The 23218-nt window shown below is 42.3% G+C and overlaps 1 protein-coding gene and 1 long non-coding RNA gene across 3 annotated transcripts; one reads left to right on the top strand and one right to left on the bottom strand.

The window, feature by feature from the left end:
- Positions 1-4480: 4480 nt before the first annotated feature.
- Positions 4481-11704, bottom strand: LOC117801579. The gene is made up of 2 exons (XR_004624289.1): positions 7826-11704; positions 4481-5254 (listed from the first exon to the last, which is right to left on the bottom strand). It is a non-coding gene; the product is annotated as an uncharacterized LOC117801579 (long non-coding RNA).
- Positions 11705-12952: 1248 nt separating this feature from the next.
- GZMK (granzyme K) lies at positions 12953-22736 on the top strand. 2 transcript variants are annotated; one of them, XM_019808156.2, is made up of 6 exons: positions 12953-13142; positions 13503-13650; positions 19745-19895; positions 20651-20920; positions 21731-21797; positions 22347-22484. In XM_019808156.2, exons 1-6 carry the CDS (start codon positions 13034-13036, stop codon positions 22349-22351), a joined length of 750 nt encoding a protein of 249 aa, XP_019663715.1. In that variant the 5' UTR covers positions 12953-13033; the 3' UTR covers positions 22352-22484. The 2 variants fall into 2 exon arrangements, with proteins under 2 accessions (XP_019663715.1, XP_002927516.3); XM_002927470.4 differs by lacking the exon at positions 21731-21797 and having other exon boundaries at positions 12955-13142; positions 22347-22736.
- The last annotated feature ends 482 nt before the right edge of the window (positions 22737-23218 follow it).

The following is a 23218-nucleotide window of genomic DNA, read 5'->3' as shown; positions in this document are numbered from 1 at the left end:
TCTGTCAGAAAGTAGAGGAGGGTGGATGGAGCAAAATGACTTCATCATACAGAACAGTGGCTAGGAATGCCCGATTTGGGGGGTCAGGTCACTTGAGTTCCAATCCTGAGTATACAACTTATTAATACTACCAACTAAGCATGACATTTACGTCAGTAAGACTTGATTTCCCCAGGTGCAGAAACACACAAGAGTGCTGACGTCATAGGGTTGAACTGACACACGAGGCCCAGGTCCTGGCCAGCAGTGGGCACTCAAAATGTCTTGATAACAATGTGGCCTTGGGCTGGGCCTCCACCAGAGGCCTCCTCCTGGATTGGCTCCCCATGGCCCTGTGATTCCGGGTCTCAGAGCATGCAAGTGGATGCACAGAAAAGAAAAAGAGAGGAGAGAGCAGGTCCCCAGCAAGTGACAGAATTTCCAGCTGTGTGGCCACCCACTAACCCCTCTGACGCCATTTACTTGGGGGGGGGGCAGGTGTGGATGAAACTTAATTTATACAGTAAAAAGTCCATGGAGTCCCAAACTGTTAAAATGGTTTATTTTTGTAGGCATGGCCTTGCACATGTGGAAAGAGCCCTCAGCATTGCTCCAGGTTTTGGGCGCTCTGGGGTCTGCAGAATCCAGCTGCAAGGCTGAAGGTCAAGGCGGCCAGGAGTGGGCCTTATTTATAACAGCCTGAAGTTTCCAAGTGAGCAGAACAACAAGACCTTGCACGAGATGAATCATACCGACTCCCAGGATCAGAGAAGTCACAGAGGATCAAAGAACAGATGAGCCTTCCAGCTCCCTGCCCCTCTCAAACCAAAAGACGACTTTCGGAGGGCTCACTCTAATCTGTTCCAACTAATTTTCAGGGATTGAGTTGAGGGGAAGAGTCAACAGGAGATTTCGTTGCTATAGCCACTTGGATCCCTGACAAAGTGGGCTCAGTGAAATAATAAAAAGCAATATTTTTCCCGCAGCAAAATGTATGGAAGTCCAAACCTTACTCGTGATGAAGAGATTAAAGACATAACTTAGTAGCGTGTCAAGCAATCAAAAATAAACGTGGATGGCATTGAGCAACTCGCCATGCACCACAAATAAATGTTACTTATTTATTCAAGGACGCTTATGTAACTGTTTTCAAAGGGCGTATGTATTTTGCTTTTCCTGTTTAATTCTTTCTCCCATTATGATGTCTAGCCACCAGCCACAGGTCAGGTGGCAGAGCAATGACACACACACGCTGGATCACAACATTCCGTGTTCACCTTACTGATCACCTCACTTTGCAAAGCAATGCAGATGAGTTTTGCCCAGTCATCTTGGTTTCCTGAGCGGACATGCAGTTGATTAAAGAAGATTTTGGCTAAAGGGCCAGGGAACAAGGGGACCCTCCCTTGTTCTTGTCTGCTGTGGGAGTGGTGCTGCCACCCACACTACCCTGTCGGTTCCCACCCGGAGTTTCTTGTAAACAAGGGCAACTGGCAAAGCAGTGCACATACCCTGGATCAGACAGCGCAGAGTTCACGGGGAGACAAGGCCACTTTCCCCGCGGCCCCTCCTAGAGCCACGCACCAGAAGCCAAACAGAGCTATACTTTGGGCTGTACGAGTCGGGAACGCCAGCTTCTCACCTGGTGTCATCAGAGACTGCAAGCAAGACTGACCTGACGTGTCAGTGCTCAACTCCAGCCCTATGCCACCAGCTCAGCGTTCATGCTTGCGGAGAGTCTGGTCTTTCCTGGCTGAGGAGCGAGATGCCACAAGCCAGCTGCAGAACTTCCCTTGGAACACCGGTGGTTCGGGAAACACCAGTCCCTCTCCTGGCATGATCACAGGCTGACCAGGACTAATTGCTCTGGGCACCGGGGCGTCCAGGTATCCACGGAGAGGCCAGCCTCATCTTTAACAAGAGGACTCTGACCTCTGCCAGGTATAAGCTGCTTCATACAGTCACGTGCCTGCTACCCACACTGCCCACCAGGGACCTGTCCAGGGACAGTCTCAGCACAAAGGACAGATTTCTGAGGTACTTCTCCACCATTGGTCTCACCCACCTCAAATCCAGTCTCTGCCCTTTCCTGCCATGCCCCATGTCCTCCATGGACTACATCACCTAGGCTCCCTTGCCTCCCAGCTTCTTGTTGGGTTGGATACCAATGGGGATCAGAGGAGGAGAGAGGGTTTTGGCATTTCTTCCCTACTCCTCCCAGGCTGTAGCTTGTGTTTATGGCAGGGCTGTGTCCTTTCATGCTCACGGCTCCTGCTGGGCACCTTCCCCTCACCGCTGAACTCTCCTGGGCTATCAGGAGTGGCAGTGACTCCCAGCTGTTGCAAGTCCCTGGGTGCTCAAGTCCCTTTGCTTTGCGCACACCTCTGTGTGTAGTCCCTTCATTAAAGTCTCTTCATTTTCTCCTGATGCAGATTCTGTTTCCTGCCAAGATCTGATTGAAACCATCTCTTTCAGCAATAATATCCTGTGATTTTCACACTTGTGGTCCAAGCGGACGTATATTCGCTTTGTTGAAACAACATCCTGAAAGAGGTGCATTCCGGGCACTAGAATTATGCTTTTGATTCAGGCGGGTAAGGAACTGTACATGGGCTATTTCTTTAACTCAGGACTTTGGACTATAAAAGGACATGTTGATAATGATTAAGTCCAATTATGTCAAGTTTACACAACATTTACCTTGAAAATCACATATATAAATATATACATATATGTCAACTAAACAGTATCACTGTAAGACTTCAGGTATAAACTTTGTGTTTACTAATGAATTGGAGAAAACACTAATCTCTGTTGTAGACTTGTCTGAATTGTCCCTTGTCTCCTACTTGCATTGTCCATATTCAGATGATCCTTCTACTATGCATGTTCCATGTTGATTTTGTTCTGTGTCCAGGACTTGATTCTCTGTCTAGAAAATGAATGTCAGCAGGGACTAAGCCTTCACTGCTAAATTATCATGAAGTCTTGGCTTCGTTCTGATGCATTTGGCAAAATGCTGGCTGCCTACTGCTTTTATTCCTTGTTTTCCCATTGGAACAGTAATCTTTTATTTAACAAGTTAAAAATATAGTTCAGAATGCCAATTGTTGCCAATGGTAATTATTAGTACTTTAAAACTTGAGAAAGAAGAGATTTTCCCCCAGAAAATTATTTTTTAGATTAAATAATAGATTTACCAGATGTTGGTTTTGACCACGGGATTTTATAACACTTTTTTTTCTGACCCTTTTCTCCAAGAGGATTGGTCATTTGGATGTGTGTGAGCTTCCTCCTCACCAGTCTCTTTTCTCTATGGATCTCTTCTGACACCTTCACAGAATAATAGCCTACAGAACAAACAAAGAAGACTATTCTAGATGTCTGGGAAGGAAAGCTGATGGGTCTGCTAGGAGAGTTTTCCTTTTCCCCTGAACTATAAATTATTAAAAGCCTCCTCATCTTATAGATTACTGAGCCCCATGATTTAGATCCCACACGAAGCATCCTTGGCTTTGGTTGGGTTGTTCTTTGAAAACCGTCATCGGGTCTGCAACCTACTGGCCTCGAGCCTATCAAGTGAGTCACAAGGACACTTTTCTGACTTCTGCCTGCACGAGACTTTGATCTTACAGGAGTCTGGCAGGTAGTACCATAAGACCAGTGCCATTCAGAGAAGGGCCTTCTTCCTCAGCATCATGCTATCCCACTGCCCAGCTTCCTATATTCTTGCTACATGTTGCGTGGAAATGGCTTCTCTGTGGGTGTGAATGCAGTCCGGGAACCGGAAGCACATAGTTCCTGGGTCCATCATGCTTCATCTTCTTTGCTTTTTCAGAGAAGGGTTTTAAACTCATTCCAGTGAGAAGAGTACTGTCTGGTTGAAATCCAAACTTTAAAATATTTCTCTGGCCACCTCCCACACAATCTACACACATGTATTGGGTGGAAATACATGTGCGTCAGCACTTCCAGCGTTAACAGATTGAAACATCCAGCTTTGGCAGCTCAGGGGCTTCTGGCTTATCAATTACCCAATAATATGCAAAAACAAAATATGTCTATGGCCAGCCTGTTCCTTACCCAGAATAGATGATGCCAATGTGGTGTGACTTGTCCAAAACAAGGAATATTCTCTACCCAAACCATTTTCATCCCTGCTACCGTACCTGACAGCCCATCTTCAAAGATGTTTCCTCTGGATCTGTAGTTTTTATTATTATTATTTAAGAAACATTAAATAAAATGAGAATACCTGATGAAGGGACAACACCTTAAAATATTTTTGAGCTATGAGATGCTGACAATAAATCCTTGTAGATGAGGATTGTAAAGAGAAATCAAGGTACTGAGACTAGAGATGAAAGTGTCCCCATGGTCAGTTTTACCTTCTTTAGAATTTGGTCTTAACCAGTTCTGGTAATTCTGGGTTTTGGGTTTGTTTTGTTTTTTTGTTTATTTGTTTTTTGGCAAATTTCAGAAAGCATAGAGAGAACTAAGACACATTCAAACTTTGTTTATTAAGGGAGAAATGAGTAGAAGTGGCTTTTGAAACATGTTCTTTCCTGTTGACACATGTTCAAAGAATGTCTGGAGGAAATACTAAATTAAAATACAGACTGATTCAACTACTGGCATCAAATCACTGACAATGTGATATGGTTGCTATCTTGAATATGGGGGAAAAGAAAAAGAAGCTTCCCAAAGTTATAATTTTGTTGACGAAAACAATGAAAATCTTAATTTAGAATCTATTTTATGTTATTTTGATGTTATCACTGTGAATTCCCTTGGAGACATTTACTCAAAATGGCTCTATTATAGTCCTGGTTCCTGATATTACTGGTATAAAGAGTATAGGGAGGACAAAGGCTTTAATATTTCAAATATAGAGTTAGTAACTATGAATATTCCTTCTCAGGTAAATTTGGAGTCTTCCTCCTAAAAAGTCAGGAAATGTGGTAGACAGGTTACAAGTTACAAAATCTTGACTAAACACATAATTCGGCACCACCACCTACTGTTCTTTTGCTCACTTAGCAAGTCCATAGAATGTTCATTGTACTCTGTGGGGAGCAGAGCAAGATAGCAAGATATGAATATACTTCTTCCCATTCCCACCTTGCTAACAGAATCTCTATCTTGTTCAGGTCTATTCCTCCTCAAAGATGATCCAAATCCTAGCTCCACAGGTTGTCCAAGCCAGTCCAGTAGGGAATGGGAAACCTCATTCCGCTTGCTAGTGACTGCTTTTAGGAAGGCATGTGATCTTGTTCTGTCCGAGAAAAGGTGGGAGGGAGAGATGCCAGTGTGCTTCTGGGAAAGGTGTGGCATCCTAAAATACACCTGCAGGAATTGCTGTGGACTTTCATGTTCCTTCTAAACTTGTACCTGAATGTGACACCTGGGGTCGTGAGGTTATTGAACACAAGGACTGAGGATAAACACCTGAGTCTTGATAGTAACACTGAGCCCCTGAATTAATCAATCCTGGGGCTATCCTACCCCTGATCTTCTTGTTACACAATAAAGTGAATTTCCTTGTTGTTTAAGGGCCTCTGGGTTGGGTTTTTGCTACTTGCAGCTGAAATCATTCCTGGCTGGTGCAAAGTGCACAGACACAGTTCATGAGAAGCTAACAATCTCACATGAATAGGCTGAATATGATAAATATCATAATAATACCAAGCAAGATGTTAACATTACTTCTAAGGCTTCCTCTTGCTTTTGGAAGAGGGAAAGGTCCCCCCCGGAACTATGAGGAAGCATAGCACGTGGAAGGTGGCGGAAGAGGCTACATGAGAGTAGTTAGCAAAGCAATACTACGAGAGAGATCGTGATGGAAAACTGAAGATATTCACTCTTTTCCATCATGAGTTGTATGGAACTCAGGTGTCCAGAGACTTTCTATAAAAAGAAATGTTCTATGGTAAAATAAATTTGAGAAACTGAGCATACCCTAGCTCCACATAGCCCCCTGGATATTAACAATGCATATTAGCAGTTAAAGGTCTTGAAGAAGTCTTGAAGACCAGAGCTACACTTAACTTCATTGAATTGCCTATTTGTTCCTAAAACTTCTTGGACAACAGGACCCTTTTTGCTTCAGGACAACTGCTATCATCACACCTATGGCTAGTGCCTATGTGGTGCACACTTTGGGAAAGGCTGGGCTGAAGAGGGGAGAGTGACTTCTAGAGAGAATTTGGAGAACAGGAAGAGGAAGTGGCAGTAAAGAGACGAATAGTGATCAAAGGGGTAAAGAATATACAGACAACGTATCAGGAGTCAAGGACAGAGGATGCTTTCAGGAAAAGCTGGTTAGCAGAGTAAAAGGATTCAAAGAAATAAAAAAAGAATGAGGATTGAGAAAAGCCAACAAGAGTCACTGAAAATGTGTTTCACTAGTAAAGTGAGAAATGAAAACAATTTGTCTGGATGACAATAGATAGTAAGAAACTGATTATGAAAGAAAGGAATGATAAACTGAAGAGCAAACATATTCAAGTGAATATCTTTCATGAATAGACAAGTCTGTTGTTTGCATATGAAATTAATGTAAGCGTACATGGATGGATGAGGGATGGTTGGGTGAATATTGAAGGAATGAACTAGTGAACATGTAGAGATTCAAGTTGCTATATAAAGAAAAAATTAAAAGTTAAAGTCCCCAGGAAACGAGGAAAAGAATAAAGGTATCCCTCTACAGAGGTGTTCCCACTTGACCAGGAAGAAAAGACCAGCAGTTTGATAAAGAGACAGATTCTCCTTCAAATTCTGGAGTAGAAGGCATCATGATGGTATCTGGTAAAGTGGGAAACGAGATCCTGGGGAAGATGAAGAAAGTCTGGAAAGGGTGTTGTGTCTAGAGAATGAACAAGAGATAAGTGAAAGAATTTCTAGGGCACAGTGAACACCCTACTCTTGAGCTGGTGGGGTGGTCTACTAGGCTCTGTGATTTCTGCAGGAGTACTCTGTAAGCTAGAATCTGAGAAAGCAAATGGTAAGCGTGTTGTAGTTGGGCAGTTTTGTAGTCTAAGGTTAAGAGGGTAGACAAGCCTAGAGTTGATATGTGGGCCTTGTTACCATGACTGTCTTGTTCAGACTGAGAAGAGGGTGGACGTGTGCAGAAAAGAGCTAGTGGGCGTGGCTGCGTTGCAAGGCCGGTGATTTGAAATGCTGGCAAGAAGAGAAAGTGTGTATTTTGGACTTTGGAGAGAAGAAAAGGTGAATTAAGGAACTGAAAGAAGGAGGGATGACTTACACAGTTCAAGATCTAAAAGAACTATCACAATTCCATTGTTGCTAAAAATCCACCAACTGACCCGTCAATCGTGAGAATTTAGTAGATTATGCCTTTGTTGACTTCTCTCTTCTTAGTCTGGTGGTCTTTTTATCAGTCCTTGCTACTAATATATCAAACCTATACTTCCTAAGCTTTGCAAAAAAGTGCATTGTGCTGTATTTTTTATCCTATAATCACCAAGATTTAAAAATATTTTAAATAATTTTAAAATACTTTTAGGTCCCTATTGAGGAAACTTAACTAAAATACTATTTTATTTGTATTTATATTGATTTGCTCACCAGTTGAGCAAATTATCACTTATTACTACTCTTATCTTTTTTGATCAATCTCTAAGACCACTTCATATATTACAGACATTCTCTTTCGGGTGAATGTTTTTCAATACAAACGACAAACATTTTTTTGTAAGTCTTTGGATATACCTATAGTATTGTTTGCCTTTCATTAAGTCGTAAAATCTTATATGCTCTAACACTATGGTGTGTTTTCTGCCCTCTCCTCTCAAACAGTATTTTAAATTTACCATGTCAGGGATACCTGGGTGGCTCTGTCGGTTAAGCACCAACTCTTGATTTCGAATCAGGTCATGATCTCAGGGTTTGTGAGATTAAGCAACCACTTCCAGCTCGGCTGGGAGTCTGCTTGAGATTCTCTCCCTCTGCTCCCACCATGCATGCTCGGGTTCTCTCTCTGAAATAAAGAAATAAGTCTTTTTAAAAAGTGACCATTTCACTTAGATTTATAAGTATTTCATTTTTTCATAGACAATCTTTGATCCACCTGGAATTTGTGATAGAGTAAGGTCAGGATTCCGGGATAGTGCGGGGGAGGGGGTGGAGATGTGCTACAGTGTGCATGCATGTGTACGGACGGTGTTTGGTCAATCATCAGCCTTTGGTAGGAGTATTTCTATCATACTTAGAACTACATCATAATTTCTACTTGATCTCATCTAAATGAAACACTTGATTTTTTGAGTTGCAGCTAGGCCATCGCCTCATAAACAAATCTGATCATTCTCTTTGAAGTACCTACTATTTTGCCTGCTGTGACCTTATTTATTTTATGAAACCTGATTAGTTCAAACAATGGACTTGCTTTCAATATAATAAGACAATTCCTTTTTAAAGATCTGTTTCTATTGTACAAAGCTGATGTATTTGGCTTGGGACACATCTGAGATATTTAAATATAAACAGATGCGTTCTCTTATCCGCAATCAATTGCTTCCTTCTTTGTCTCCAGTATTTATTTCCTTTCCTTCCCTTCCTGCTTCTATCTTTCTTCTGGTCTTTATCAGCTGCTTTTTTCCTTGACTTGACCTATACATAGACCCCAGTTTTTTCCCTAAAACTCCACTAGGCTCGAAAGTCCTCAATTTCTCTGTGCAAGGCCAGTGTCCCCACAGGCCTGTAGCTGGGAAGAGAGGTCAGGGCTGCAAACCTTCCTTTGGCAGTCGTCCCTGGTGAAAGGATTTTCGCATGTGTAAATCTTTTAGGACAAAGGCTGCAGACAGCGTGAGTGCAAGATTTTCTGGATCTGCCTCAGGTCCAGGACATCGTGGGGACCACCCCATGTGGGACTCTCTTCATCACTCCCACAACATTTCAGCTCAGGGAAAGTGAACATAGAAAGCCACCCTGAAGAAGAAAAGAAAACGAAGACATGTCAGCTTGCGGCCCGGAGGACCCGCTGAGAGAAGGACAGCGTCTGACCAGGCAGCCAGCTCGGGGAGTACTAGGGGCCCCCTTGGCCAGCTCTCGAGGTGTTTTCCTGTGGTGGCTCCTTCTGCCGACATTCCGTACTTACCCACTGCTCTCCTCGTCAACTGCTGCTGTCGGATCCGCTGACTTGGAGTTAAGGGAGCAGGAGGTGAAGGGACTATTGTGTTACTTAACTCAGCAGCGGTGGGTAGCACACAAATTCATCTTTAAGAAAGAAAGGTGATTTCACATGCAAAATACATTTTGATGATAAAAAGTTAAGATGGAGGAAGATGGAACAAAGTTCCTTCCAACCCACTCTCATCCCCACCACCGTTCCACCAAGAAGAGGTCCTGGAGCAGTTCTCGGAAGTATTTAAGGGGCTCAGGAAAAAGCAGCGCTGCCCAGGCTGCAGCCCAGCTCACCCAGCTGCTCTGCCAAAGAGAGACCGTGGGCTATGAAGACTGCAGGGAAGCCTCTGCCCTTGAGGCTGGAGCCAAAACCCGAGCCTGGGTCCCAGTCAAGGGGTACCTTTCTTGTGATTGTTCTCAAGCTCATCCAATTTAAGAAATCTCATGGGAGGCATGGCTGTAATGTGAAGCTGGGTCTACATTTTCTGGACACAGTGTTATCATACAGCACCCCAATAGCCATTCCCAGCCAATTGTCAAAACTGCCATAGTTTCACCATAATTGTTAGCAGATTCATTTATCAAATGAACTAAACCATTACCGGACAGAAGTCAAGGCTCATAGGGTGGCGGGCCATAAAAGAAGGACCCAGGGGATTTCTGCCAAATCCTGATCTCACATGCCTGGGGCTGAGGAGGATGGGACAGCCAGGGAGTCTTGAAAATCTTGGTGTTGGGAAATTTTTTCAAAGGAGGCTAAAAGGGAAGAGAAGGAAAGAGCTTGAAACAGATTTGCTTTGCAGCTGTGTCTACAGAGCCGTGGTCAAACTATTTGCAGGGAAGAGCAGGTGTGTTTTGGGTTGTTGTTGTTGTTGTTAATTTGTTTGATTTCAGTTTTAGTCCATTGTGAACTGATACTTTTATACAATGCAACACAAGTAAATAGAAAACTTGAATTTTATAAAAGGCATAAAGAATATATGCCTTATTTTATGGTTAGACTGAACAGATAATAAATGACATTTCACTAACTAAAATTAATTAGTATGAAGCCCTGATAAATGGCTGTAACTGCTTCTAAACTGACAGTTTGTCCTTAGCTTGCCCCAGGTGGGTCATGAACAGGTCACAGACAGAGACAGTTCTGGGGACACGTTTTGAGCTGCATGGCTTTAGAGGGCATGACTAATGAAAGTGGCGAAGCAGGTGTCTAGTCTGGGAAAGAAAGCAGCCCAGCAGAGAGAACCACACGTGGTCTTTGGGCAAACAGCTGTTCTATAAGGGTCTCCCGAAACACTGGAGGATCAAAAGAGAGAGGAGGGATGAAGGAAAACAAAAACGCTGTGCTCCAAAACAGCATCTCCAAGAGCAGCTCATGAGGACCGCTGAGCACCACGCAGCAAAGGCGGACCACAAGGTCCCTGGTTCGTGAAGCCGGTCCAGCGCGGAGCACCGCCTCCCACTCGCTCAGCCCCGCACAGCTGCTGCAAAAGCCATCCAAAGCAAACACGGCTCTCCCCACAGCAGACTCAACAGAACAAAACCAACACCCAGAAATAAATTGGATCGCCGAGCTCATCATGTTACACAGCTCACTGTTCTCAAATCCAGGATCCCGAATATAATAACAAATGATATTATTAACTGGCGCATCGGTCTGAAGCCAAAAGCAAATAACTCATTACTATAAACCAAATTGATTCTCAGAATTTTCCAGGTCAGCTACAAGAAAGAGTTATGACACTGTCCTCCCAATTGAACTAAATCTCACCCATGTCTAATTGCAACGTATACGGCTAAATCCTTTTTCCCCTCTGCAGAGCCAGTTTGCCTCTTAGCACGTCTAAACCCCAGGGACTTCTCAAAGCAGGGGAGACGTGGTCAGGTTGACAGCAACATGGAACTTGGGGCCAGCATGAAAGGGCTGAAGAACCGATCCCACTGCCAGCTAGCTGGGTAATCTCTAGCAAGTCTTTATCCACAAAACAAGACTGACAGCCACCTCCCTGGAAATTCAGTTGAAAATGCTTAGCAATTTGTAAAAAGCTACGTGGAGAGGAGTCCTCACTACATAGAAACAAGCAGCTGAGAGATGTTTTTAACCATGCCTCCCGACCCCTCCAGAAATGAAGCATTGTCTCTACATAGTTCATTTCCTCCTCAGAGTTCAAACCACTTCCGCATGTCACACATGATTTTCCTTATGTCCCCAACATCACCGGGATATAGCAGGGAATTGGCTTCCCCAGGTCCACTTCACAGCTTGGACAAGTGGCTTCTTCGAGATCTACCTAAGGCAATTAGCAGTGACAAAGGCGTCTTGAAAATTCATAGGGATGTTTGGCTGGAACCAACAAGTTTGGTTTCTGAAGTTTGTGGCTTTTCTTAATCCGGCTCCTCCTTGTCTCACCCACTGGGACTCTGCAACAGGAAGTCACTGCTCTGCATTTATTTTGCCCGTTAATTCTGCTTACTTAACGCCCAGAAGAGCTTTACTGTTGCCGTATCCTTGTAAAGCAAAAACAGGATATTTTTCCAATTCCGTGCTTTGGCAGTATCTTTCTTAACATACAAGTTATTTCAGGTCAGGCAAATAATGTGGTCCCAGTTACATGCTGTGGACCCTTGGGTAAATTACTTAGCGTCCCTGAGCCTGCTTCTTCAGTTGTGGCGTAAGTATAATAGTTGACCTGCCTTCCTCACAGACAGAAGAAAATGTGAAAGTATATAAATGATCACGTAAAGAGAATTTGGAAATAATTTAAGACACTTCACTTATATAATTATATCATATACAATTATAATATTGTTTATTATTAGTCCTACTGTCTTATGCTAAAAACCGACAATTTGTTAGGATTCTCCTGCAATCTGCCAAGCATAATAGCTCTGGATTTCAATTCTCCTTTATAAAAAAAAATAGAGGATAGGATGCATATATCTTGGAAAAAAGAAAATAAGGTCTGTGAATTCCAGGTAAATTTTGGTCAGTATTTCTGGATTGGGGTTCCAGTGCCAGATTTATCTGCTTGTACTCATTTTATAAAATTTGCACCATTGATCAGCAAGAAGCACAAACGGAATCTTATAGAATCTTAAGTCTAATAGCTTTGGTAGTGAAGGAGAAAGTACCATAGAAAGCCTGACAATACATCTATCATCTGTTCCTGAGGACAATGACGAAATGCGGTCTTCGATTTTTAAAAAGATATTATTACCAAGGCCCTGGATAATCACATGATTATTTTCAATTATAAATGAGTAAAGGAGAGACTCGGAATTCAAAATATGTTACCAATGTTCCTCTCTAATACATTATGAAATCTCCCAAAAATGTAACTAAAATTAACCCAAATTTGGTCAAATTTAGAGTAAATGGCATGACCAGGAATAAGTTTGCTACAGAACGTATGGGTTTTTCTGCATGATGTTCAGGCTTTAGCTAAGCCTTATTGCAATGCAACTACCATCTGTGCAAAGTTCCATGTCTCTCCACATAATAAATCTATGTCCAAGTGAAAAATAGAGAGCAACTAAATATGATAGGCACCTTCTTCTGCCAGGAAAAATAATAAGTATTGCTATAGAGCAATGAACATCTTTGGATCCTGTCTGCAACTTCGTTAAGTTCTTATGGCTTGGATATTTGTAATTCTTTCGCCATTTATAACATGAGTACTCATACAGATATTGAAGAGGGTTCACTCCTGAAGGGAGTTCTTTATTGCATATACATCAAAAAAGTGCTAAAAGCATAGATCTGATCTCTTCAAACTGATAAACACTTTCAAACGTAGGTGTTAAAAAACCAAGATTCGAGTTCCAACCACTGCTGTTTGAAACCCTTGTGGTGAGAAAGACAAAACTCTCAAGGTCAAAGCTCAGTCTTCAGAATCTTCTTCCTTCACCAATGCAGTCAGAATATTTCATGGAGTCTTCTTCAATCAAAGCCATTAAAATGGTGAAGTTTGCTTTTTCTCTGTTTTTCCTAACAGCTGGGGCTTATATGACTCCAGAGTGTAAGTATCTCCCAGACCTACCGCATTTGTGCAGCAAATGAATTTCTAGCGATTGTGTTGTTACTTAGAAATGAAAATTTTTCCCAACCATATCTATCCCTCGAAAGTGTACTATAAATCATTATATTTATTATACTATGATATATTATTATTAAAGTAGGTGTTCTATATTATTATATATAATATATATTAAGTGTATTCTACATGTGTTTATCAGTAAAATTATTATAGCTATTAGGTGTTGTAGTGTGTGTTTTTTTTTTTTTATCTTGGAAATGATATAATGACTGTCGAAAGAAGAATTACATGAAATAATCTGCTTGGATCTTTCATAGTATATCTTTGGGTTTTCTTCTGCAGGTTTCGGCACGGAGATTATTGGAGGGAGAGAAGTGGTGCCACATTCCCGGCCGTTCATGGCCTCCATCCAGTACCGCGGCCACCACTTCTGCGGGGGTGTGCTGATCCACCCGCGGTGGGTGCTGTCCGCAGCCCACTGCCGCTCCGGGTGAGTACCCGCTCTCACCTTGTGCGCAAGAAGAGAAGCTCGCCTCTCCCCAGAGAAAGTTTTGTATTTTAACATTCTAAGGTTAATGAGCACAGTCATGTTTGATGAATAGAGATGTAATATCAAGGGGTATGAATAACAGTTCAATCATATATATGTATATTTTTAAAATTGAAATAGAGTTGACGTATAATATTAAATTAGTTTCAGGGGTACAACATAGTGATTCAACAATTATGTACATTATGATAGGCTCACCAAGATTAGGTATATTATAATAGTCTTGACTATATTCCCTGTGTTGTCGTTTTCATCCCTGTGACTTATTTATTTTATAACTGGGAGTTTGTACCTCTTAATCCTTTGCCCNTTCCCCCTTTATCCCTTTCCCCCTTTTCCCCCCCCCCCCCCCCCCCCCGGCAACCACCAGTTCATTCTCCGTATTTGTGAGTCTGTTTGTCTCTCTCTCTCTCTCTTTTTTTTTTGTTACTGTTTACTGTGGGTTTTTTATTTGTTTTTTTTTTTTTTTAGATTCCACATGTAGGTGAAATCACACAGTATTTGTCTTTCTCTGGCTTATTTCTCCTAGCATATATGGTCCTTTAAGTCCATCCATGCAGTGGTGAATGGCAAGCCTTTATCTACCTTTAGCTTCTGTGATCACTGACCAACTGGTGGAGTTGACTTACCCTCTGGCCCATCCACGTTTTCCGCCCTGAGCTTTCCTTTTCAGGGAGAGCTGGGCCACCTTTCCCAGGCAGGCCATTGGACAGATCCAAGTCCTCGTGGAAGGCCAGGGAAGGCAGCAACGGTAGTAATTGGAGCAGCGACCTTCCTGACCTTGTCAGACAGCCTGTGTTTGCATCTCCACTTTCCCATTTTACAAAAGGGAAATAATAGGGGCGCCTGGGTGGCACAGTTGTTAAGCGTCTGCCTTCAGCTCAGGGCGTGATCCCAGTGTTGTGGGATCGAGCCCCACATCAGGCTCCTCCGCTATGAGCCTGCTTCTTCCTCTCCCACTCCTCCTGCTTGTGTTCCCTCCCTCGCTGGCTGTCTCTATCTCTGTCAATTAAATAAATAAAATCTTTAAAAAAAAAAGGGAAATAATAATAGTAATACCTGCTTCATGGAGGATTAAATAGTATCTATTTAAATATTTTAGTGTGCTTAGCCCATTGTAAGCACAAATAAGTTGCAGCCGTAATTGCTATAAGCACGAGAAGCCTGCTTCATTAATGGATTTTTAGACCCCTTCTGTTAACCCCTCTGCCCGCCTCCCACCCTAGAGGCCTGAGGTCCACAGTTGGGGAATCACAGCCTTAAGGGGGCAACAAACTTCCCAGCAGAAAAAGAGAGAAAAAAAAAAGTTACAGGTGATTTCTACAAAGAAAGAAAGAGACATTCTTCTGGAATAGTTAGAACAAAAGCTTTTCTCAAAGTACATTTCAGTCTGTGACTCTCTTACGTCAGCTAGAGAAGTCCCAAGCTCTTCCTGGGATGCTGCAACCTTTGCAAAAGGAAAAGCCATAGAAAACCAATTAGGTGTTTGTTGTGGTTTTGTTTATTTGTTGGTTTGGGGGGGATTTGGTGTTTGTCTCTATGTTTCTTTCTTCTGTCTCTTGCCTGAATAAGCCAAGAAGAGATGGGAAGTTCTTTCCTTACAAACATGATAGCCCTTCACTTAAGAATCTCTGGGCCATAATGGCTTGCTCGCCAGGCTATGGAAAAACTGAGTTGACTTGCTTCTTCTTGATTTCCCCCATTTTAATAAGACTAGACACAAATTTAGAAATTTTGAAGCCTGCAGAAAGTGAGAACTTCTGTTTTATTTCTAAATAGCAAGCTAGTAATTTCCAGTTTAATATGGCCACTTCACCCAAACGGGGTTGTAGCCGTCATAGAAATCACCCGCGCATCCCTGTCACCTCTGTCCTTTTCAGAGCACTTGTCTCCTGGGGACCAGTGAGGCAGAGGGGGACTATCAAGAAATGTTCATTCAATTCAAAATATGCACATCTTCAAATATCCTTACAGCACACATTCAAGTGGATTCTCACCTCCCCAGACACACACCTTGACTTATAAATGCTCAAGAAAGGCTGGATAGAAGGAAGGAAATAAATTGGAAGACTTTCTTTTTTTTTTTTTTGCCAAGCCAAAAGCACAGTGTGTGAAGTTTCAAAAGCCATAAAGTGCTATCCAAAAGTAAATAATATTATTAATTTGAATTTAAAATTTTGTCACGTGAACTTGACTCAATAGGAGTGAGTCCTCAAACTGACAAATTAGGGAAAACAGATCTTGGAATTAAAAAAAAAAAAAAAAAAGGAAAGAAAGTAATAAAGAAAAGAAAAACCAACTCTTGCTAAATACCATTTTAAATGGCCAGAGTTTAAAGAACTCCAGAATATGTGGATCAAATTTCCTCTCCAGGACACTTGGGTGTAAAAATGTAGGCGGACTGGTGCTTGGAAAAATATTAAGCTCTATGAAATCCAAAATATTTATGAAATACTTTAATGATGGCTTCCCACAAATGTGCTCCCAAGTATCCTGGGGGAATAGCTTACTAACTACAGCCTCTGCCCTCAGCAAAATGGTGAAGGAGGCCAGATCTGGGGTGCCCCCTTCTCGCTACCCATCCATGCAGCTCCTCACTGCGCCTCTTGGCCCTTCTATCAGTTGCCTTGCCAACTAACAAGGGAAACCAGTAAAAAAGCTTCTTGTCTTAAAAAAAAAAAAGCCTCTTCTCTAATTTTATTTTCAGCATTTCAATTTATCAGAAGCAAAACTCTCACCAGCTCTTTTCCACTGTCTTCCTGACTCTCCCCCTCTCACTGAGCAGCCCCCCACCTGCCTGGGCTGTAATTAGATGACCCCCCGCAGTCCCATCCGCATGGCCTCCCCCCATCTCAGACCACCCCTGGGGCATCCAGAGTAGCAGGGTGAAGATTCAGGCCTGGGCTCAAACCAGCTGAGCTTCCAACCCGCCTGCATTTGCATCCTGGAGCCTCCCCTTAGTATCCGTGGGTCTTTCTCAAGTCTCTTCATCTACCTGAGCGTCAGTCTTCTCCTCTGCAGAGTGGGGATGATCCTAATACCTCCTTCACAGGACCGTTGTGAAGGGTAAATGAGGGACAGTATGTAAAATGCTTAGCACAGAACCTGGCACAGCCCAGTAACCTAGTAAGTGTTATATCATCTCATCATGTTATTATCTGCACCTGGCGTGGGAGTCACTGAGGCACAAGTCTGATGGCGCAGGCGTGCTGGGGATGGGACCCTTCTCTGACAGTCAGGTAATTCTCTCCCGTCTTTGAAAAAAGAGACCTCCAGGGAGTCAGGACCCTGTCTTTGTCAGCCCTGGAGGAGTGGGTCTAAGCAGAACCATGGCTCCGTGCCGAGGCAACGTGGCAGAGGAAGTAAGAGGTTTGAAAGAGCTTGGCATGAGGTTTCCAGAGTGTCATAGAAAAGAGCACTGGGCTTGGAGTCACAAAAGCTGCGTTTGAGTCTTGATTCCCCTCCTTATCACGTGTGTCACCTTTGGCCAAAGAACCCTTCCGCCAGTGAGGACTATACATCGCATCAGCTTGAACACTGGGAATGGGTTCTTTTCAGGCCCAATAGAAACGATGCTTCAGTCACTGTGAGCGACACTTTGGTCCCTGGTCTGCGTGTTGTTCTGGTCTAGGTAAGTCCAGGCTGGGACTCAGAAAGCTGCATTTTAAACACACATCTCCTGAAAATTCTGAAGCAAAGACCCCCTGTGCAGAAACTCTACAATAAACAAATGAAAAAGACTGGTATTATTACGTCTCTGTGTGAATTCGGACCTGGGTTTAGCTAAGGAGGTGGCATCCCAGAATCAGGTAATTCCAGGTATCCTGTGGGCAGAAAAATGGACCTTTGTGGTGCAGATTCCGCTGAGCCGTATCAGGAAATGGAAAGTCAGAAAGCATTCACGGTCTGCTTGCATTGTGTTGGGTGTTAACGTGTCCCAGTGGAGACAAAAATAACCAAAATATTTCAAAGGCACTAACTAATCAAAGACAATGGTAAAAGATGAGGGAAACCAGACATTTTCTCAGCATCCATCCCCTAATCAAAATTCATCTGCCACACCCTCATTTGTACCCCACAGCCTTCCTTGTGTTCGTTATTTATGCATGTTTCTGTCTTTTCTGTTAAAGCAGCAGTCCTGGGGATTTGGTATCATTCTCCCCCACCTCCCCCCGCAATTTGGGTTTAATGAGTATGTTGAATTTGAGTTTGAATCAATCCTAGGAAATCTGATCCACATCCTTTGAGAAATTTCATCCCCATCCTGATTTTGCAATAGGCAAACTTTTCAACAAATAGAGCTGAAATTCCCAATATAAACCAAAATAAACTCTTTTGGTAGAAACCGAGGAGTGGTCATTCCCGGCAGTCACAGTCCGGCCATATGCAAACCCACCCCACCGTAGTCCTGAGCTCCTTCTTCAAAGCTGAAACAACACTTTCTTCCTTTTCCTGTATGTTTCTGTGCCTTTTAATTCTTATTAATCTTTATGAATCTGTATGTGGGAGTATGTGTGTGTTTTCATTTTTAATTGAAGTGTTGTTGACATACCATATAATATGAGTTTCAGATGTACGACACAGTGATTTGACAATTACGCACATCATGAAATGCTCAGCACGATAAGTATAGTTACCATCTGTCACGAAAGTTATTGCAATATTATTGACTATATTCCCTGTGCTGTATTTTTCCTCCCCCTGAGTTATTTTATGACTGGAAGCTTGTACCTCTTAATTCCCTTTACCTATTTTGCCCATCCACCTACCCTCCCCTTTGGCAACCACCACTTTGTTCTATGTGTCTGTGAATCTGTTTCTGTCTGTTTGTTCCTTTGTTTTGTTTTTTAGATTCTACATATAAGTGAAATCCTACGGTATTTGTCTTTCTCCGTCTGACTTATGTGGGTGTGGATGTTTTTATTGTAATCTGTCTTGATCCCTCTTTCAAGTGACAATGAAATAGTTTTATGTAAACTAGTATAAGTCTTTCTAGAATCCTCCTTGCTCCCTGAAGGATTTAAAGCAGCATCCTAAAAGCAGGCATTAAAATGAGATTTTTTTTTATAGTATGGTGAACACCCCAAGGTGTTGTAAAGATCTCATTATTTCTATTTTCATAACAAGATGTAAATGTAATTTTGTTCGACATGCAGTAAATCAAATCAATTGTGGCACTATCGAAACCGTGGTACTGGCGCTGCATATGACCAGGGGTAAGACAAAACAACTGCTGTTTCTTTATCTGACTCACCTGTTTCTATCTTCTAAATATCCACAGTGGAATTATCAATGGCAACTAACCCTACCACTTTATTTCAAAGTAGCAATGATTTTTTACCTTGAAGCAAGTTTTCCTTTCTTGTCCAAATTATCTTTCTAATTGACAGGACAGAACATAGCTTATCTGACAGCCACGTAATGGATCTTATTCTCCATATTGCCCCGAGATGAAGTCTAGATATACCAGATTGGCAAATACAGAGTTGAGTCTTCACCTTTTAGTTATTAAAACACTTAATGCTGGGAAGATGAAAGAGTTCTGGAGATTGATGGCAGTGATAAATGAACAATGTAAATGTATTTAATGCCACAGAACTGTACATTTAAAAATGGTTTAAAATTATAAATTTTACGTTATGTCTATTCTACCTTAATTTAAAAAATTAACAGTGGTAGATATAAATCTTGACCCACAACTGGAGAAATATTTCTTTTTATATAAATTAACATAATTTTGTTGTAAACTTGATCTCAATTAGAATTTCACTACTTTTCCCCACAGTAGGGTAAAAGTTCTGATATTCATTTGCAATACTAGGAAATTGAGGTGGGGTGAGTCTGAGAGCAGGGCTTTTGGCCCTTGATATCGTTCTTTCATGCTTGGGTCCACTAAGACCTCTGTCACCCCACCTAATCCAAACAAGGTTACCTTGGAGATGGCCCTTGTTCCTGTGTGTTCGCCACCATTTCTACTCCCCACTGGGGTATTTGGGACTCGTTCTGATCCTTCTATTCTCTTTGCTTTTTTTAGGCATGAAAAAGTCCAGTTTTTCAAAGTGATTTTAGGAGCACACTCTCTCTCAAAGAATGAAGCCTCCAAACAAACTTTTGAGATTGAAAAATTCATACCGTTCTCAAGACTTATATCACATCGTAAATTGAATGATATTATGCTGATTAAGGTATGTAGTGTTTCCTTCCTTCAATTTCTCCAGCATTCTTACACACCATAGTTCAGCTGTTAAATCATCTACACAAAAATTTGAGGGAAACGTGACATATTCTATAGGGGCCTACTTTACCCCATATACTGCCTTGAAAGAAACAAGAATTTATCACAAATGAAGCAGGTCTGTGTTTAAACAAGGAAAAGCAACCCTGATGCTCACATATATGGGAGGGGAACATCTCAACAAGCCCAAGGATCCCCACGGAATGCTTTTTTCCCCCAAATACTTTTATCATTAGCAAATGAAAAAATACAAGTCCTTTATACAACTGAGCCAACCGAGTGAATTCAGGGACACATAAGTGAGTTATAACTTAGTCTAGACCATACTTAGTCTAGTCCAAACTTAGTCTAGACCATACTCAAGGGTCTTATCCAGCAGGAAACAGCCCAGCCCTCAAAGTCATGACCTATGGATATTATTCCACAGAAAACCATCCAATGCAGAGCAAAGGCCAGTTTGCTTAAGACTGGGCAAAGTTCCTGCTCTGTCTAAGCTCCCTCCCCGAGCATCATTGAGCTCTACAGGGATTGGAGAGCATTTCAGAAAAGCAACAACCACAAATACAGCTGCAGGCTACCACCAAAGTAGATTCAAGAAGAGGGGGATGCCTTCCTAGACCAGAGGGACCACACATACATCGCTCAGACTAATAGCAGAATACTACTGGGGACGAATGATAATTCATTCTCTTTTCAATCTGTCAGCTTCACACGGCTGCAATACTTGACAAACATGTCCAGCTGCTCCACCCAAGCTCCAAAAATGATATCAGAGCTGGAACAAAATGCCAGGTTACTGGCTGGGGAGCCACCGACCCACAATTTTTAACGATGTCTGATACCCTGCGCGAAGTCACCGTTACGGTCATAAATCGAAAACTTTGCAACAGCCCAAGTTATTACAACCACAACCCTATTATAACTGAAGACATGATATGTGCAGGAGACACCAGGGGCCAGAAGGATTCCTGCCAGGTAAGAGCCCATCGGTCAAATAGTCATCTCAGAGCATCTCAGAGCGCTGTGCCCATGAAGTCAAGGCTCCCTGTGCTCCCTGGCACAGAGGGAAGTGCGGAGAACAGAAAATCACAACTCCAGAGAGTTCCTCTCCATTCCTGCACTGAGTTCTCCATTCTCTCTCATCTACCAATGTGAACGAGTCATAAGAACTTCCCGAACACATAAGCACTCGTTAAATGTCTGTGAATCAGGGTGATAGACGGCATTTGATAACTTTTACAGGCTTCTCCCAAGGGATCTTACCGTCCTTAGAAAGCTACCAACTCTGAGGTCATTAGTGGTGACTGAAAGATAACCCCTTCTCGCCCCGCCCCCAGAACCCACCATTGTAGGCAATCTATAGAGAGGTGTTGGAACGCTCAAATGTAAGGAGCTCAGATATATAGTATGTCTTTCTTAAATAATGTTGACAAACTGACTAAAAGGAACAGGAGTCATACTTTCCAGAATCTTGCTTCCCTAGGCAGTAAAAAAAAACATAGGTGTTCATGTTTACAGTGACACGCAGCACAGCTGGGTTACTAATTTTTAAAAAATTAGAATGCACTTTTGACATCCTACTGAATTAAGCCTTGTCAAGTGGAGGGAGTGATGGCTTTCAAAGATCACATGTATCTGCCGTGCCCCGAGACTGTCGTTCCCCGAAGCCTCTCTTTCCATGGTGACCAGAGCACGAAGTGCTGCAGTCCCCGATGGGAGCTGCAGCAAAGGCTGCTCTTCAGGTTTGGAAGGCCCCTCTTTTCACTCTGTCACTTTCCTTGACAGAATTGTCGTCACATGTTTCCTTCTGAGTCCTCAAGAATCCGTTCATGGAGCAAGTATTTACAACGTGGTATGCAGCGTTAAGTTCAACGACAGGAGAACTCACACATGGAAAAAAAAAGACTGAGTCCCTGCCACCAATGTATTTACTACGATACATTTCTCCTTTCTGCCCGTCTCAGTAGCAACTTGATTTCCGATCCATGGGCGCCAAAATGAAATCCACAATTTAAACATTTCTTCTGTGGATTCCTTTAAACTTTATACCTACTCATTCCTTAATGAATCAAGTTCCATCAAGTCACTGATGATCAAAGGTTGTATATATATGTAGTCCTAGACAGAGACAGGGATATGGACAAAGAGAGACAGACAGACAGATGGACAGAAACATGGTCTCAGACAGAGGTAGGGACATAGGCAGAGACAGGCAGACAAATGGACAGAACCATTGGCCTGGCCAGAGACAGAGACAACCCACACAGTAAGGGGCTATATCAGACACTCTTCAGGACACAGAGAAACCAAGGACCCACATGATAATCCTTTGAGTAACAGATAATTGATGGTTGAAAGAGGTCAACAGCTTCTCACCAAGTATCTATTTTCTTCTTTCTAGGGTGACTCAGGCGGCCCCTTGGTTTGCAAAGGTGCCTTCTATGCCTTAGTCTCCGCAGGTCGTAGATGTGGTGATGCCAAGAAGCCTGGAATCTACACCCTAATAACCCGGAAATACTGGGCTTGGATTAAAAGCCAGCTTGCCCCATCTCATGCAAACTATGGCCACAAATGATTTTCTTGGATCTACCAGTTGCTTGTTTTGTTTTCATAAGATGTTCTAGAGGCCACCTTTGTCTTCATATGTAGTGGGATGTAAAGTGGAGCGCAGCAAGGGTCCCCTCCTGGCCCCATAGGACTGATTTCGTCAAGGAATCAGGTTCTCTTTCCCGTTTGTAACTGCCATTTTTACTAGGCTGACTTCATTCTGAATAAAACTTAGAAGACTGTGTCCCTGTCTTTGATGGAAACAAGGTACAGCAAATGATACACTCCTCATTCCACTCACACTCGCCCAAAGGGCAGAAAACCCAAGCCTTTAGCCAAGCACCACCTTCAGCCAGGTTTCTGCTGTGGTTTCTGCTGTGATTTTACCTTAAACTGCATTAAAAAAAAAAACAGTAAATTCCAACACCCCAATTCAAGTGAAAAAGGAATCATCAAAGCTTATACAAATATTTAGGATAGTACTTATTATCTATTTCTGTCACACTTTGTTCTACACAGGATTTAAGGCAATGTACAAAAATTCCCGTGATAACACCAAAGATGAAGTTAAAAATAATTTTTCCTGAAAAAATTAAAGATAGAAAATGTTATATGATCCAGAAATTCCACTGCCAGGTATTTAACTGAAGAAAACAAACACACTAACTTGAGAAATGATCTGCACCCTCACGCTCACACAGCATCATTTACTATGGCCAAGATGTG

The sequence above is a fragment of the Ailuropoda melanoleuca genome, chromosome 3 (genome assembly GCF_002007445.2).
Source record: "Ailuropoda melanoleuca isolate Jingjing chromosome 3, ASM200744v2, whole genome shotgun sequence".
Classification (NCBI taxonomy): Eukaryota; Metazoa; Chordata; class Mammalia; order Carnivora; family Ursidae; genus Ailuropoda; species Ailuropoda melanoleuca.
This window is presented reverse-complemented; position numbering and strand designations above follow the sequence as displayed.

Excerpts from the sequence above, each read along its gene's own strand:
- GZMK (XM_002927470.4), top strand. The coding sequence starts at position 13,034 with ATGCAGTCAGAATATTTCATGGAGTCTTCTTCAATCAAAGCCATTAAA. Across the intron at positions 13,143-13,502 it reads GGCTTATATGACTCCAGAGT|GTTTCGGCACGGAGATTATT; the intron begins GTAAGTATCTCC and ends TTTCTTCTGCAG. Across the intron at positions 20,921-22,346 it reads GCCAGAAGGATTCCTGCCAG|GGTGACTCAGGCGGCCCCTT; the intron begins GTAAGAGCCCAT and ends TCTTCTTTCTAG.